The sequence below is a fragment of the Lepus europaeus genome, chromosome 2 (genome assembly GCF_033115175.1).
Source record: "Lepus europaeus isolate LE1 chromosome 2, mLepTim1.pri, whole genome shotgun sequence".
In the NCBI taxonomy this organism is placed as follows: domain Eukaryota; kingdom Metazoa; phylum Chordata; class Mammalia; order Lagomorpha; family Leporidae; genus Lepus; species Lepus europaeus.
The window spans coordinates 104,193,150-104,211,728 of NC_084828.1; the positions used below are offsets into that span (position 1 = coordinate 104,193,150).

At 36.9% G+C, this 18,579-nt stretch overlaps 1 protein-coding gene across 1 annotated transcript in view; it reads right to left on the bottom strand.

Moving 5' to 3' along the window:
• Positions 1–10,625: 10,625 nt before the first annotated feature.
• Positions 10,626–18,579, bottom strand: part of NAALADL2 (N-acetylated alpha-linked acidic dipeptidase like 2) — a 1,471,888-nt gene continuing 1,463,934 nt past the window's right edge. The window contains exon 14 of the mRNA XM_062211674.1: positions 10,626–17,805. Within this exon, the coding sequence (XP_062067658.1) occupies positions 17,607–17,805 (199 nt within the window). The 3' untranslated portion in view covers positions 10,626–17,606. The remainder of the gene's footprint in view (positions 17,806–18,579) is intronic.

An 18,579-nucleotide genomic window follows, 5' to 3' on the forward strand; every position in this document is an offset into this window, starting at 1 on the left:
TTCTATAGGACTAGCCCTATGTCTATACACTTGTTACTAGTTTTGTTACCTCCCCTGATGTTGCGCAGCCAATTAGCTTTAGTGGTAAACAACTTTGGATTTCGCCCATCTTACTTCCTCTTGGCGCCATCTTACTTGGCTCCGCGCAGCTCGGGTGGGGGCACCCGGGAGCAGCTGCGCATGCGGAGCCCCGGGGCCTGGCCTGGCCTGGCCGCGCTCATGCCCCACACCTCTCCCTCTCAGCCTCCAAAATTTTAAAAATTAAATAAAAGAGTTAGTGGGTGACAGAATTAAGGAATAAAATCATTTCCTTTAAATCTTGGAAGATGTAAGTATGCTTTAGTGCTCTACCTTTGTAGAGAACCTGTAGTAGTTTGCCATTTAAAATATTATTTGATTTAGTTTTACTTTCTGAAACTGTCAGCAATCTAAAATTGGTGTTTTAAAATTTTACAGCATGTCTACAGTGACAAACTAATTGCTCATTTTGCTAGGATAATGAATGATGCCTTCTTGAAGATTTTTATTTATTTGAAAGGCAGAGAGAGAGAGAGGGAGAGAGAAAGTCAATCTTCCAACTGCTCGTTCACTCCTCAAATGCCTGAAACAGCCAGAAATGGAGAAATGGGTTAGATCAAAGCCAAGAGCTTGGAACTCAATCTAGGCATCCCATATGGGTGTGAAGGACCCAAATACTTGAGCCATCACCTGCTGCCTCCCAGGGTGAACATGAATAAGAAGCTGGATCTCCATTAAAGCAGCATCACCTATATTGAATCAGGAATGCCAGTGTGGGATGCCAGTGTCCCTAGCAGGGACTTAATCATCTACTGTACACCTGCCCCCTTAGGGGCACCTTCATGTGACTCTTATCTTGCTCTAACAAATTTTATCACCCAGAATTTGAGTTCCTTTCCTTTCCCACTTTTCTGCCCATTCTTTTAAACTCTGGGTTACTGATTTTGGTAGCTTTATTTATTAATTAAATTTTTGCATATACTAAAATTCTCAATTATATACAATCTAATGAGGCTGGACAAATTTACACAATGATATGATCACATCATAATGAACATATAAATTATGTATATCACTATGAAATTTGTCCTGTGACCATTTGGCTACTTCTACATCCTACCCTTACATTTCACTTACCACTATAACCAATCACTAGAAAATTCAGATTCGGTTCTGCCACTATACTTTTATTTTTTTCTAGACTTTCACATAAATACAATAGGATGAGACCATAAAGATTACATGAAAATTGCAATTAAAAGACAAATTTATTTCAGTGCAAAAAGTTTTTGAAATTCATGTATACAAAGGATGAAAATGCCTATTATGGAAAAATTATGTGGAGCTGGCGCCATGGTGCAGTGGGTTAATGCCCTGACCCTGTTCGAGACCAGGCTGCTCCACTTGAGATCCAGCTCTCTGCTGTGGCCTGGAAAAGCAGTAGAAGATGGCCCAACTCCTTGGGCCCCTCCACCCACGTGAGAGACTGGGAAGAAGCTCTGGGCTCCTGGCTTCGGATTGGTGCAGCTCTGTCCATTGTCGCCAATTGGGGAGTGAACCATCAGATGGAAGACCTCTCTCTGCCTCTCCTCTCTCTGTGTACCTCTGACTTTCAAATAAATAAATAAATCTTAAAAAAAAAAAACTATGGGCTTTTTTTGAAAATTTTATTTAATGAACATAAATTTCCAAAGTACAGCTTATGGATTACAATAGCTTCCCCCCTCCATAACTTCCTCCCACCCACAACACAACCCTCTCCCACCCTCTCTCCTCTTCCATTCACATCAAGATTTATTTTCAATTATCTTTATATACAGAAGATCAATTTAGCATATATTAAGTAAAGATTTCAACAGTTTGCACCCACACAAAAACACAAAGTGTAAAATACTATTTGAGTACTAGTTATAGCATTAATTAAACACCTAAGAATAATTGTGTATTAATTACAGAGTTCAACCAATAGTTTTAAGTAGAACATAAAAAATACTAAAAGGGTAAAGTATTAAGTTCTTTTTTTTCTTTTTTTTGTTTGTTTGTTATATAGTTATTTTTTTATTTAATAAATGTGAATTTACAAAGTGCAACTTTTGTATTATTATGGCTTCCACCCCCCAACCTCCCTCCCTCCCATGGCCCTCCCCTCCCCCACTCCCTCTCCCATCCCACCCTTCATCGAGTTTCATTTTCAATTACCTTCATATACTGAAGATCAACTTAGTATATACTAAGCAAGGATTTCAACAGGCTGCACTCACACAACCGCACAAGGTATAGGGTACTGTTCGACTAGTAGTGTTTTTAAGTTTCATAGTAAAACACATTAAGGACAGAGATCCTACGTGGGGAGCATGTACCCAGTGACTCCCGTTGTTGATTTAACAATTGGCACTCTTATTTATGACGTCAGCAGTCACCCAAGACCCTTGCTATGAGCTGTCTAGGCTATGGAAGTCCCTTGAGGTCACCGACTCTGAACTTGTTTAGTCAAGGCTGTGTCACAGTGGAGGTTCCTTCCTCCCTTCAGAGAAAGGCACCTCTCTCCTTGATGGCCTGTTCCTTCTGCTGGGGTCTTGTTCACCAGGATCTTTCATTTAGATTGTTTTTTGCCACCGTGTCATGGCTTTCCATGCCTGTGAGACTCTCATGGACCTTTTAGCCAGATCCGAATGTCCCAAGGGTTGATTTTGAGGAAGGAGTGCTGTTTTGGGCATTTGCCATTCTATGAGTCTGCTGTGTGTCCTGCTTCCCCCATGGACTTTTTTTTTAAAAAAAAAGAAAAACTATTCATGGATTTCAAAATTATTCTTAAAAAAAACCCACATTTTAACTTTCATTTTTGCCAACCATTTTGAAGTACCCTCATATTGCATGACATAATTGTCAGGCAGTTCCTAAGCAGCATCAGCACAATGGTTGACGTTTCTAGATAGACTTGCAATGCTCTGCTAAATTTGACCAAGAAGCAGACTGTCCCAATTGGCTACTGAAAGTTTGCTACCCACAGCACATAAGGCAGTATGTTTCATGTTCTCATCCACTCACCTTCCTCAGGAGGGTGCTGCACACTGTGGGTCTGTGTACAGCTATGAAACCTTGAGCTTGGTTGCCTCCTATCCTTTGTTTATATATTTTAGCATTGTTTATTTACATAAAGGGAACATATTTCATGTATTTCATATATACAATTTTTTAAAAGATTTATTTATTTACTTGAAAGTCAGAGCTACACAGAGAGAGGAGAGGCAGAGAGAGAGAGAGGTCTTCCATCTGATGGTTCACTCCCCAGATTGCTGCAACGGCCGGAGCTGCGCTGATCCAAAGCCAGAAGCCAGAAGCTTCTTCCAGGTCTCCCAGGAGGGTGCAGGGGCCCAAGGACCTGGGCCATCCTCTACTGCTTTTCCAGGCCACAGCAGAGAGCTGAATTGGAAGTGGAGCAGCCAGGAATCGAACCGGCGCCATATGGGATGCCTGCGCTTCAGGCCAGGGTGTTAACCTGCTGTGCCACAGCACCAGCGCCTCATCTATACAATTTTAAGAGCATAATTATACATTCCACAGTACCCCCTTCATTCTCACCACTCCTTTTCTTATTTTTCCTTTAATTTTTACAAAGATACAGTTTCAAATTTCTTTATAATCACAAACTTAACCCGCCACTAAATAAGGAATTCAACAAATAGTAAGTAGAAATACCACTGCTCAAGAGTATAGACAAGAGCCATAAACCATAATAAATCAAAATTTTAATTTTTCTCATGTACATTACAATTTTTGTACTCTGTATATAAGTTAACACAATCATGGAAAACATATGACATTTTTCTTTTTTTTCTTGGAGTGGCTTATTTTACTAAGCATAATGCTAATTGCTTCCATTTTATTGTGAAAGACAGGGTTTCATTCTTCTATGGCTAAGTAGCATTCCATTATGTATATATAAAACATGATTTCATAATCCAGTTATCAGTTAATGGACATCTGATGGACATCTGGGTTGTTTCCACATCTTAGCTATTGTGAGTTGACCTGCTATAAACATGGGGGAACAGAAAACTCTTTCATATGCTGATTTCATTTCCTTTGAGTAAATTCCCAGGAGGAGAAAGGCTGGACATAGAGTAGATATATTTTGAGATTTCTGAGGAATCTCCATACTGTTTTCCATAACAGTTGTACTAGTTTACATACAAAAATAAAAAAATAACAATTGCCGGTGAGGATGTGAGTGAAAAAAATACCCTAGTAGCGCTGTTAGTGTGACTATAAACTTGTACTACCATTATGGAAGACAGTCTGGAGATCTATCACATGGTTTCATCCACGTCTCCCACCTGGGTGCAGGATTCATCATCCGTTACTTTCCCAGGTGCATTAGTAGGAAGCTGGGTCAGAAGTGGAGCCGCTGGGACATTAACTGGTACCCGAACAGGATGCTGGCATCGTAGGTGGAGGCTTAACTTGCTTTGTACAATACTGGTCCCACCATGTAGATCATTTAATCATTATCAGTTAATGAACAGTAACCTTGTCTCTAACATATTTAAAAATCTTTTATGAATATGTACATATATACATATGTGTTTATCTACCTTGAGTAACTATATTGGAGTGGTATTGCTGGGCCAGGTGGTACCTACATTTTAACTTTTTTTTTTTTTTTTGACAGCCAGAGTGGACAGTGAGAGAGACAGAGAGAAAGGTCTTCCTTTTGCCATTGGTTCACCCTCCAATGGCCGCTGCGGCCAGCGTGCTGCGGCCAGTGCACCATGCTGATCCAAAGCCAGGAGCCAGGTGCTTCTCCTGGTCTCCCATGGGGTGCAGGGCCCAAGGACCTGGGCCACCCTCCACTGCACTCCCTGGCCACAGCAGAGAGCTGGCCTGGAAGAGGGGCAACCGGGACAGAATCCGGCGCCCCAACTGGGACTAGAACCCGGTGTGCCAGCGCCACAGGCAGAGGATTAGCCTATTGAGCCACAGCGCCGGCCATACATTTTAACTTTTAAGAGACTGTCAAAATTTTTTCCCAAAATGGCTGTACCATTTGTCTTTCTAACAGCATTGTATTCGAGTTTTATTTGCTCCATAACACTGAAATAATTTTATATTTTCAATGCTTGTGTAATGGAAACATAGCATGGCTAATTATTATTATTATTTTTTTCTTGACAGGCAGAGTGGATAGTGAAAGAGAGAGAGAGACAGAGAGAAAGGTTTTCCTTTGCCATTGGTTCACCCTCCAATGGCCGCTGCGGCCGGCGCATCTCGCTGATCCGAAGCCAGGAGCCAGGTGCTTCTCCTGGTCTCCCATGCGGGTGCAGGGCCCAAGCACTTGGGCCATCCTCCACTGCCTTCCCGGGCCATAGTAGAGAGCTGGCCTGGAAGAGCGGCAACCGGGATAGAATCCGACGCCCCACCCGGGACTAGAACCCGGTGTGCCAGCGCCGCAAAGCGGAGGATTAGCCTGTTAAGCCACGGTGCCGGCCGCATGGCTAATTTTTATGTGAAGTATCTGTTCAATTGTTTTTAAATTGTTGATACTAGGGCCTTGTCATTGAGATGTACGAATTATATTTTTCTGGATACAGTAACTTCATAAAACATGTTAGAAACTAATGTCTACCAGTTTTCTTTCCTTTTATTTCTTCAACAACACTTTTTAAAGAGGTAAAATATTGATAAGTTCTACTTATTCACTTTTTTAAAAGCTTTATGGTTTGTGTTTTCTGGTTCTTATCACTGCCTAACCTACTGTCATAAATATTTTTTCATGTTTTCCTCTTTTTGTTGCATAGTTCTCTTACATTTTAGTCTGTGATCCTTTTTTTTTTTTTTTTTTTTTTGAGAGAGAGAGAGAGAGAGAGAGAGTTATAGACAGTAAGAGACAGAGCGAAAGGTCTTCCTTCCATTGGTTCACTCCATTAATGGCTGCTACAGCCAGCACTGTGCAGATCCAAAGCCTGGAGCCGGGTGCTTCTTCCCAGTCTCCCACACGGGTGCAGGGACCCAAGCACCTGGGCCATCGTCCGCTGCCCTCCCAGGCCACAGCAGAGAGCTGGCCTGGAAGAGGAGCAACCAGGACCAGTACCCAGGCACCCCAACCGGGACTAGAACCCGGGGTGCTGGCGCCGCAGGTGGAGGATCAGCCGAGTGAGCCATTGCGCCGGCCAGTCTGTGATCCATTTAAAATTATTTTTTGTGTAATGTCTGACCAAATGACCAAGACTAACTTTTCTAGAGGTATAATGTTCTTCATTTCCAATCTGCTTAAAAATGGATTACATTATTTTTTTATTATTATTAAACAAATTTGGGAGTGAGGTCAGCAACATAGTGAAATAGATAGGCCAGGGCCAGCACAGTGGCTCACTTGGCTAATCCTCCACCTGCGGCACCGGCATCCCATAGGGGCATCAATGCTAGTCCCAGTTGTCCCTCTTCCAGTCCAGCTCTCTGCTGTGGCCTGGGAAGGCAGTGGAGGATGGCCCAAGTGCTTGGGCTCCTGCACCCACATGGGAGACCAGGAAGAAGCACCTGGCTCCTGGCTTCAAATCCACGCAGCTCCAGCCATTGCAGCCTTTTGGGGAGTGAACCAACAGAAGGAAGACCTTTCTCTCTGTCTGTCTCCAACTCTACCTGTCAAATAAAAAAAAAAAAGAAAAAATAGATAGGTCATCTTTTGTTCTCTCAAAGAAATGTAACAATGACATGCAAATAAAAATACTTGATGAGATGTGAAGAATTCAGTTAAGAAGTCATTACTCCAGAAAAGCACAAAACCAAAAATAGCTCCATAGAAACAGGTAAGAACAACTTTTATCTGTGTCAATTGCCTCCTCAAGTTGGCACAACTCTGTATTAGGGAAAATTGCTTTGACCCTTGACTTCTTCCTTGGGGAAGGTGGCATGGAGAAGAGAATGGAGTGCGAGTACAATGCAACCATCCTTCAAAATGCTGCCTGAGCAACTGGTTTCTGTCTCATTTCAACTGCAGCATAAGCGGAACTGGCATGTTCAGATGCCTTGGAGTAGCTGACAGCAAAGGAAAAGAAAAGATTTGTTGTGGCCCGTATAGCCCTGCAATATTGAAAGGAAGTACAGAATCCAAGGTGTCTCCTCTAGCCCTCTTTCCTTCTTCCCAGAGGGAGAGGAGTGGATGATGCCTCCAGTCTCCCTGACTTTCAGTGTACAGCTCAAGGGACTAGTTTTATTGAGTCTGCTGGTGTGCATACAGCAAATTTTTCATCAGTTATTGTATTCTTCAGCTCTTTTGTATTTTCTATCCTTTTGTTGACATTCTCATTTATTCATGTATTGTTTTTCTGATTTTGTTTAGTTGTCTCAGTTTATTATCTAGATCAAAAGTGATTTTTATTTTCTGCTTTGCAAATTCAGTGTATTTGCTGGGATAGGAAACAAATGAAGAGGAACAAATTTGGCAAAAGATACAGTGATACTGAAATTAAATCCATTGGCATTTAAAATATCAGAGAATGTCTTATAGAAATTGTCTTTATACGATTAGTGTAGTTGAGTAGGGGAGTGGACAGTGAGAGAGAGAGAGACAGAGAGAAAGGTCTTCCTTTTGCCGTTGGTTCACCCTCCAATGGCGGCTGCAGCCGGCACGCTGCGGCCGGCGCACCGCGCTGATCCGATGGCAGGAGCCAGGTGCTTCTCCTGGTCTCCCATGGGGTGCAGGGCCCAAGCACTTGGGCCATCCTCCAGTGTACTCCCGGGCCATAGCAGAGAGCTGGCCTGGAAGAGGGGCAACCAGGACAGAATCCGGCGCCCCGACCGGGACTAGAACCCGGTGTGCCAGCTCCGCTAGGCGGAGGATTAGCCTGTTGAGCCGCGGCGCCCGCCGAGGATAGGGCCTATTATAAAATTGTGTCATTTACAAAGGCATTCTAGGTTAGGGGTTATAAATGTGGTCTCCACGACCAGAGTATATATCAAGGTTTTTTTGTGTCTTTGAAGATTTTATTTTTAATTCAGAACACTAGTAAGAATTATGTAACACATGTATCCACTCCCAAATAAGGGAGGATATAAAGAAATTAGAAGAATGAAATAACTTCCCATGCTCATTTTTAAGTGCATTTGCTTCCATTTCTTTTGCTATATAACAGAAACACAGTATTGCAATGACAACTGTCCTCTGTACACCTTCCTGCCCTTGTTCTTCTCCCACTATCATGAATTAAATTATCTGTGTGCATTTTTTTCTCTCTGTATTTTAATACATTGAGTATTTATGAGGAAACTTTCAAAGTCTAGCGGAAAATGGAATCAAAATATAAGCTTATTTTGATGCAAAAACTTTTTAAAATCTACACAGTTTTTTCATACTATGCATTTTCCATTACCTTTCTGAAGAAATTTTATATATACATGTTATGCATGAATAATGTATAATATATTTGCATGAATAATGTATAATCATGTGTTTCATGTTTTAGTTGACAATGGTTCACATACACAACAATGGTCATATAAGGTCATATTGCTTAGTGACATAATAACCATCTTAGTTTGTATATGTGTGCTCTGTGATGTTTGCACAACAAAAAAAATCACATATTGATGCATTTTCAAACATATTCCCATTGTTAAGCAATACATGACTATAATTTTATAAAAATATATATTTATGTGTTTATTTGAAAGGCAGAATGACAGAATGAGAGAGATCTTCCATCCTCTGGTTCACTCCCCAAACACCTGCAACTGCTAAGGCTGGGCCAGGCTGAAACCAAGAGCTAGGAATTATATCCAGGTCTCCCACATGAATGGCAACTCAAGCATTCGAGCTATAATGTGCTGTTTCTCAGACCCATTAGCAGAGCGTTGGATTGTAACTGAAGTAGCTAAGTTTCAAAGTGTCACCTAATATGGGATTTGGGTGTCCCAATCAGCAGTTTAACTTGCTCTGCTATAATGCCCCCTCCTGTTTATTGTTTTAATCTTACTGAGCAAATTATATTTATATATAAATATATTATATAGCATATTTATATAACATTATCTTTTAATTTTTTTAAGTTTGTTAATGTTTATTGTGTAGTAGTTTAATTTCTGTTACAAATTATCAATCTTAATTTCTCATCCATCAAACGGGACAGAATGATAATACCTATGTCAAAGACTATTCTAAGATTCAAAGATATCACCCAAGTAATGCTTGGCAACCAGAGCCTGACACAATGGAGAGCCTCTAAATAACGCTACTGTATAGCAGGACTACTGGAGAAAAACCAGTCTTCTTTAGTCTTAAAGGACCTCAAAGAAGGCCCAGTGAGATAATGTGTGACCTGAGTATTGTGTGGTATGGTACCTTTAAACTATATCTATACAACTACACTATCTATAAGTGTCTCTGAATCTAGTATTACTATAGTCAAGCTTCAGTATTATACTTATTTGACTACGAAGTCCTATAAAAAGGAAATGCTCTTTTTTCTTTCTTTTCTTTTTTAATGTATATTTTATTCTCAATTTTTATTTACTTATTTTTAAAGATTTATTTTATTTACTTGAAAAGCAGAGTTACAGAGAGAGGGGGAGACACAGAGAAAGATTCTCCATCTTCTGGTTCACTTTCCAAACAGCAACGGCTAGAGCTTCTTCCGGGTCTCCCATGTGGGTATAGGGGCTGAAGCCCTTGGACCATTTTCCACTGCTTTTCAAGGCACATTAACAGGAGCTGGATCAGAATGGAACAGCTGTGACTGGAACAGGTACCCAAATGTGATGTGTGTGTCAAAGATGGCAGCTGTACCTAGGATGCCACAATGCAGGCCACAGAAATATTCTTATCATCTTCATACATCCAGTACCCAATACCATGTCTGGTCTAGAATAAACTGTTAGTAAGTGTTTAATGAATTATCAGTAGACAAAACCTGCTACACATGCAATAGAGATCCCTATCTGTGTGATAAATAACTGACAGCATCTTAAAATAATTCTTATTATTTATCTGGGTTTGAGATTGGGAGAGGGAGAGAAGCAGAAAGGGAAGTTTTGCTTCCAATGGTTTACTTACCAAATCCCTTCAACAGCCCCTGGCTAGAACCAAAACCATGATTCTTGAATCCAACCTGACTCTCCCATATGGATGGAAGGAACCAATCACTTGAGCTATTATCACCCTTTCTCAAGGATTGCATTAGCAGGAAGCAGGAGCCAGTAGCAGACCTGGGTATGGAACCTGGAAATCTAATATGAGATGCAGGCATCTTAACCGGTATATCAAAGGCACACTCCTGAAAGCATTTTTTAAGCAAATGAGGGAAATACATCTCTTTAGCCCTACAGTTGATACAGATAATATTACCTGATATTTGACTTTGTCAAAAGCTCCAAATTAAAGAACCAATGTGATGTCTAATTTTCAAGGAAAAAAGTGAAAGTCCAAAAGAGGAAAAAAGATGTTAAAACCATATGGAGAGTTCCATAAACAAGGGAATATCCTACTTAGGTGTGATGTATATTGTGTAGAAATAATTCATTAATAAAATATATTAATAACTAAGTTTGTATGCTTCAAATACAATATATTTTATAATTAAAAATGCAGTATAGCAATCATTTTCATCTGTATTTAATTTTTAAATGAATGTTTTAAACATTACCATTTCAATGTACATACTCATTGCATATATGATTCAGAACATGTTGTCAAAAAGATGCCTTTATTTCATTGTATTGTTTTTAATTATGTGCAAATATTTAAGCAACTGACATAAACTCTTCAGTTTATCCTTAATGGATGTAGTATCACCATCCAATTTTTATAACTCCACATCACAACATACTTTCCTAGATAAGCTGCATACTGAGTCATGTTAAGAAACAAATGAAAAGTTATGGAGAAAAAATTGAGATCACACTTGAGATAAACAGAAAGCACTACATTTATGATGAGCATTCAAACATTATAAAAATGAAACACTCAACACTATACAATAATAACACTACGGACTCATGCCTCTAAATTAATACCATCAAAATCAATTAGAAGAATAACAGTGAAAATTTCTGTACAATGAAATATTTCTGAATCACAGATGATAATCAAATTATTTTGAACAAACTACTAAAACAGTTCAGTGCAGTTTAATAATTGGGACACCTCTTAATTGACATTGGTTTTTAATCAAAGAAAATTTCTTTGCTGAAATTATCCTCTAAAGTTTACCCACAGTGAATCTACAAATCTTCCCTTGCTCATCTTCATTCTTCACTTTAAGGCTATATTTTTAAATGTTATGCCATTGAGAACTTTTATTTACTACAAAATCTTATATATCTAAATGTTGCTACATAGCAGACATGATTAAAATATTAAATGCATGGTGTATATTAATATCACAAACACATATATAAATATAAAAAACTAATATCCAGATGTCAAGCTGATCCTCTAGATGTATACAGAAAAGAAATTAGTCCTTCAAAGTATTCTTTTTATTTCTTTTATGACTACAATTGTATACATTGTATTCATATTCTCCAAGTGGTAAGTTAGAGTACACGAGGATGTATTTCCCACTAAACCTTCCTGTCTGAAATGTAAACACTAAATTGTCTATTAGAGTCCTAGACCAGCTGCTAACTATAATTATTTATAATATCTTTGGGATATAATTATGTGAACTACACTTAACCATCTCCAGATTTTGTTTCCTGCAGACAACTTGGAATGATGTAGTAAAGCATTTTGTTTGTGTGTTTGTTTTTTACTAAAGACATATGATAAAATTTTCCTGGTAGAGTAATAGCACTTTATTCTAACTTTAAGAGTAAGGTAGTGCATTTGCAGCAGCTTCATATAAAAGTAAAAAAATACATATTATTAAGATTGTTAAAACACTACCACATACACTGAGAGTATGATTCAAAAATGATTAACAAGTTCCAAAGAAAAAACACACACCAAGCTGTGGCCATCCGTGTGTTAACATATTGAATAAAAATTTGTTGAATAAGTTGGAGAATTGTAATTACTGAGTGGGCTGGATAATTAAATAATTACACATTTTGATTGAAAAATATATGTAGTTCATTAAAATAGGAACTCTAACTTCACTTCTCTAACTAAGCTTCACGTGAGATGCCAAGTTTGTACTTTAATTAGAACAAAAGACCAACATTAACTTCAATGCAACATAATAATTCATAATAATGATTGTATATTAATCTCTTGTGCGTGCAGGAATACAGCACATGACATATGGCATAGCACAGGCACCTGTGTGGTCTTTTGGGAACTGAGGTGGTGCATATTAATTAGTCCCTGGGAAGTAAAATCTGTTTCCCTCTGAGAAATGTCACCTCAGTGCTTACTGGCTTAAAACTTTGAAGGAACTGACCAATACTAGTAGGCTATGTCCACACACATTAAACATTTTTCTAGACATAGTCACTGAAGCCATTGCTTCTGACTTAACTCTTGTCTGAATCCAGTAATAGAAATTAGAGTATTCATGTGTTTCTTTGGCCTTGATGATCAGAGTTTGTCTGAAAACATCAAAATTACCATTTTGGTTAGAGATAATTATATAACTGCATTATTCAAACAAAATAATCTAGCCAGAAATACTGAAGTTGGAAGCAGCTTCTCTGTCTCAAATACTACCTGAAACAACTTCAATTTAAGCCTTTGCTTAAATTAGATTGGATCTGAATATGGATTATAAATGCCTTTAAGAAATATGTCACCTTACAATAAGCAAGGTCTCAGATTCTTGGCAGTTCCAGGCACGTTAAAGGCACTTCAGAGGAAAATGGGAAGGTATTATGGAACTAAAACTCTGGTTGATTAACAGATAGGTCCAAATTGAGATGGATAGACCTGAAATTACCTCTCAGTGGATAAAAAAGTCTACTTCCAGTTTCAGATTGTATCTAGAAAAATAAAAGAGAATATTGAGTGAACATAATGAAAAATAGGAAAAGCTATATTTTGTGGATTTCTTTTCTACTCTTCCTCAAATTTATGTCACCTAAAATTCTGAATTGCACAAAACAAACACAACTAAACGTATTCTGTTAATGAGTGTTTAGAACTCTGTGAAGTTTTTTAAGATCTTTCAGCATAGCGATTCTTCTGGGCCTTAAGTTACAAGTTTAAACTCTTGCCAAAAAAAGAAAAAAAATTAGAAATTCACTAGTGTGTCTGGAAAGAGTATTTCTTTTCTTTTTTTTTTTTTTTTAAGTCTCATGTTGTTCATTTGTTTTTTTTCCCCTGGGCTGTATCTGCAGTTCTGTGATGAAGCCATTATGTTGCTGATATATTTATTGGAATATGTGGGCAGTTTAAAACAATTCCTTTCTAGTAAGCCAATGTGAAGCTGAGGAGCTTAAACAGCTTATTAAACCAATGAGATGACAATATGTAATCTTCAGAGAAAGCTTAATTGTTCAAGTAATTATTTATACCTACATATACCATAGAATGTCTCATAAACATATTTTAGTCAAAGGTCTTTTTTTTTTTTTTTTTTTTTTTTTTGCAAACCATTGCAGTTTTTCATTTGAGGTAGAGACACTTGGTCATCATTAGTGAGATGGTAATAGATCACTTATTTTATTTTTGTGAGTTGTCTTTCCAGTAGGAAAAGCTACCATATGCTATATATTTTACTTAAAAATTAAATATTTGGAATTTTAAAGAATGACATAAAACTTTGGATTCTAAGTCATGACACCTAAAACATGAACTTCCATAGGCCTTTTGAGAACACTGTGAGACTGTGGCATCTGGTCTTTTTATCTATTTGTAAATGTAGCTGTCATGAGATTCTGCAATGGTGTACATACTTTTAGCTTTTTTATAAATATCTTCAGACTTACATATGTACATATGTACACCATTGTTGGGGAGGGATACTTTCATTGGGAATGAAGTCATTTGCTTCTTCAAACTCCTTCATTATAAGAAAATAGTGATTGCATAGTCTGATCACTTACAGAAAAATACATTACAATTTTCAATTATATCCATTTCTGGAATGAAAGAAAGTATTCTAACGTTTTCTGTAGTACTCAATGTGAAAAACACTATCCAGTGGGAAGAACACAGGATTGAAAACTTAAGTGTCCAGCAGGAACAAAGAGGAATGTACTTTGGTGTATTTTACTATCTTGGAATTTAGGACAAGTCACTCAATGTAATTTCCTCATTTTTCAAATGGGTTGTGCAAATTCAATGAGAAGAACTAAACAATACCTGGGAAAAGTCTAGAACAGTGCCTGACACATAGGAGGTAGATCTGTTAGCTGCATCTGATTCCTTTTCTTAAAGATGAGTCCACCTTTTTTTTTTTTTTAATGGTCCCATTAATAGAAAAGTTCAGGTCCCACTAGTTATTGTGATTCTTTTTAGACTTGTTGCCTGCTAAAGTTTGCCCAGTACTTGGGAGTAATATAGATTACAAAATTGAAGTTCAACATGCCTAACTAAAAAGCATCTGAAAATCTGAAGATGAAGATTTTTAGGATTCTGTCCCCAAATTCCACATTTTGAGAAACTATAGTTTGGACTGCATATTTTAATGCCAAATTCACAAGTCCTCTTATAAAAAATCTTTCTCAATGTTCTCCTTCCTGACTTCTGATGTCATATAGAAACTGTCCTAACTTCTTCCTTAATACCAATCTTTGTGTATCTTGCCTGGATTCCCTGAGACAATTTTGTTTTTCAGGTATAGTCAGGGAATGAGCTAACCTTGAATTCGAAGCAGCAGTCCTAGCCCAAGCAATACCTGATAGAATGGCTGCTTCCATAAAATGCATTGGAAGATCATCTATATCCTTGGTTCCCAGGGGACAGGGCAAGATACACTGAATGAGAAAGTAGAGAAGCTTAAAATCAACAGCGTTTTTGCTACTAAAAAAAAGACCATATCCAAGTCTCCTAATCTCTTAGCTTTGCAAACCTTGTCTCACTAGGGGTGATAATGTACTGTCTGAATGAAGGCAAGATCCTAATGCTTATATTAGAATATCTCATAGGTTTCCTTTGAATTCTAAAGTTAACGCTTTTCCATAAATGTCTGAATGTCACTGCTACCCCACCTGCAGTACATGTTTGCCACATTTTCTTGGGAGAATAATCATTTATGATCTGTTGTTTTTTTTTGCACAATTCTATGGATGAAGGAGAAATTCACACAACACTTGTTATTAACTTGCCCAAGATTTTACTAACTTACATCTATTGGAGGAGAAAAATGAAATGATATAAATTTGGAAGAACTCTCTAATAGTCACACCATGCCAGAAATACTGCTAGTTAAGTTTTGTTGTAGAGATGTCAAGATGTTGAACCTCTGTTGTAATCTTCATATAATCTCTTCAATAGAGTAAAAAAAACATCTTAGTCCATAGCTAACTGCAGTTTTCAAATAGTAAATACTATATTATTTAAAAGTAAGGAGTAGGGGATAATGAAATTATCATAAATATCAGTGAAATCATGCTTGATTTACCTAGGTATACAGTCTTGAAACAAAAATGAAAAGGGAAATATTTTATGCTCCTAATATTATTGTATATTATGGGAATGGATTTATTTAGGAATTTGTTAAAAAATGATAAACTACCAAACTGATAAATAGTTCACTATTTTGTTTTAAATTTAACTCCAAATGAAGAACTGGAATGAAGACACTGACCTTTGATGAAATATGTATGATTCTTACATATAAGGCTTTCTATTATTTGGGTCTATGCATGTCTAGGTGTACATTTCCACTTCTCTACTGTTCATTTTTGCACAGCAAGAGAGGGCACTAATGTCATCCATGTCGGATCCTGATCCTTTTAGCCCTTTCACATACAAAGTTTTTAACATGGCAAAAATTTGCAAACAAGTATGTTGGTTAGAAAAATAAAATCTTAAAGCTGCTTCATTTCACATGTAGAAATGTGTATATAGGCAATTCAGACGAAAATGGTTTTCTGCTTGAATTATCTAGTTAATCGCCTGGATTCTCTACTTTGTCTTGCACATAAAAATAATATTTTGTTTGATAGGAACAGTTTACTCTTATAAATCAATTAATTAACATAGAGTAATTATTTTCCTTCAACTATAGTTTTCTTTTAAACTAAGATTAGGTATATTCTCATCCATAAAAATGAATATTTAGACATATAGGGACTGTGTAACATTGCTCACTAGGATGTAATGGGGATAAGTGAGTATTGAATTAAGCAGAAAAAATCATATGAAATATTTCAAGGATATGTTTCCTAAGGGCAATTGCTTTATCCATTACCAGAGAATATATTCTCAAATCAATTTCTAAAGGTAAGCTAAAAGTTTAACCTATTGCCTAATAGGCAAAATTTTAGGATCTGAAGAAATAGTGGGTACAAGGGCTATTCAATGACAACGTCAATATGGAAAGATTAATTTTCCACATGAGAGAATTAAAGTTTTGAAAGACACACTTTTACACTACCACTGCATTTTCTACTTGAAATTAGAAGCATGAATATTTTCCACATTTTCATCTTAGTCACAACTAAGATTAATGAACAGAATTAATGTGTTTTTCATTGATAAAAACAACTCTTTCTTTCATAATAAATCCTTTTGGTCTGTGGCAGAAATAGCACTTTGATGCTTTTGAAGATAGTTTGGGTTTTCAAAAAGAAAGTTTACAACTTTCCCATGGAAATGATATAGTACTCTGTGAAAACTGACTCAATAGCAAATAGTTTCAGAAAAGATACAAGAAGCAATGTGAGACACTTTCATTTGGGAGTTGCCTCTCTTTCAATGGTTCCATGAACAGAAACAACAGAAAGAGAAATAAATATTTTCTCCCTCATAAGATATACATCACTCCTGAAATTCTTGCAAAATCAACTGAGGCAAATTAGGGGTTTCAAAGCTAGTCATCTTATAAGTTGTTAGGAAAAAATTTGCATTTAAATTACTCTGTGCATTTACCTTGAGATTTTTCCCCTGGAATGTTTATAGCTCTTTTTTCATTAATACTTAAAAAATACAATTTCATAACCAGTGTATTACTACATCTAGTTACGTTAAGAAAAGGAACTTCATTTCATAAAATAGAAACATTCAAAGTGGTTTGGGGCAACCAATCAGTCAGAATACTTGCATTTTTCATATTGAAAACTTAGTAGTGAAGGTAATCTGAAACCATATCACCTTACAATTTCTATGACAGAAACTAGGTCATTAATTGCTCTATCACAGGGAATAACTGTGTTCTTATGTGTTCTGTCCATAGGCATGAATATTGTTCAGAACTTGGAACTCCTCCTCCCAAATTGTCTATACATATAAAAATACAGCAGACTTCTTTTTAATAGATAAATCTTATTTCAATAACTTGCTTTTTTATATTCAGAATGTAGGTATAAGAAAAATATTAAATGTGCAAAATGCTCTTTTTATATGTACATTAAAAATACAATGTAATAATAGCTTTATACTTGTCAAAAAGCCATTGGGGAGAAAAATCTTCATTTTCAGAAAATCTGGTCAGATTAGAGCTCTAGCTTGTGGAATTGTAAACAAACTTTTTAAAATGCTGAGCATTTCCTCAGTTCTTCTCAACCAAGACACTCTCAAACACATCAAGTCCTGCTTTGAAGTAAACCTGAGCTGAATTAATGCTGTTCAACACCTCTGACAGGGCTTCTTGAAATGTCTCATTTGATGCAAGTGGCTTGCAGTGTTCCCAAGCCTCCACCAGTAATGAAAACTGCCTTGTCTTCTCATCAACATGGTACAGGATGTTTCTGGAAAAAGATATAGGGGCGTGTAAATATCAAACATGATAATGAATATTTATAAGAAGCAATGATATTCATTATAAATGAAGAATAAATTACAAAAAATGCATTTTAACTATTGTTGAACACCTAGTCAACCAATCAATACTGGCATTGATCATGAATAGTTTCCCATATTGATGAGAGAGATAATCACACACTGGTTGCCTCCTGGTGGAAGTATACAACTTATACAACTGTATGAAATAGAATGAAGGAGATTTGCTAAAAAACTGAATCTTAATCTGAAAAAGCTTTTAGTTCTTACATAGAACTTTCAGAACTTACATCGTTCTGATTGCCTATAAACACAAGGAGGGACAGAAATATGCTAAAGGATACTACTCTATGTCATCAACCAAATACAGATTATAGGAAACCCTATAGGACAAATGACCTCATTTATTCAACAAATGACCTCATTTATTCAACAAATGAGTTACAAATAAACAAATATGTGAAAGAGGAACCTATATATCACAGTTTCTCAATCTTGCCCTTTTGACATTTTTGATCAGATAATTCTTTTTTTTCTGATAGCTGTCTTGTGCATTGTAGGATGCTTAGCTGTATCCTTGACCGCCACACAGTAGACATCAATAGCACCCATCTTCAGTAAACACCAAAAATGTCTGCAGGCATTAATAAAAGATACCTAATGAGGCAAAATTGAGAAATACTGCTCTAGACTTCAAGAAACATATCAACTAGTCACAAAATATAGTACTTAGCAGGATATTA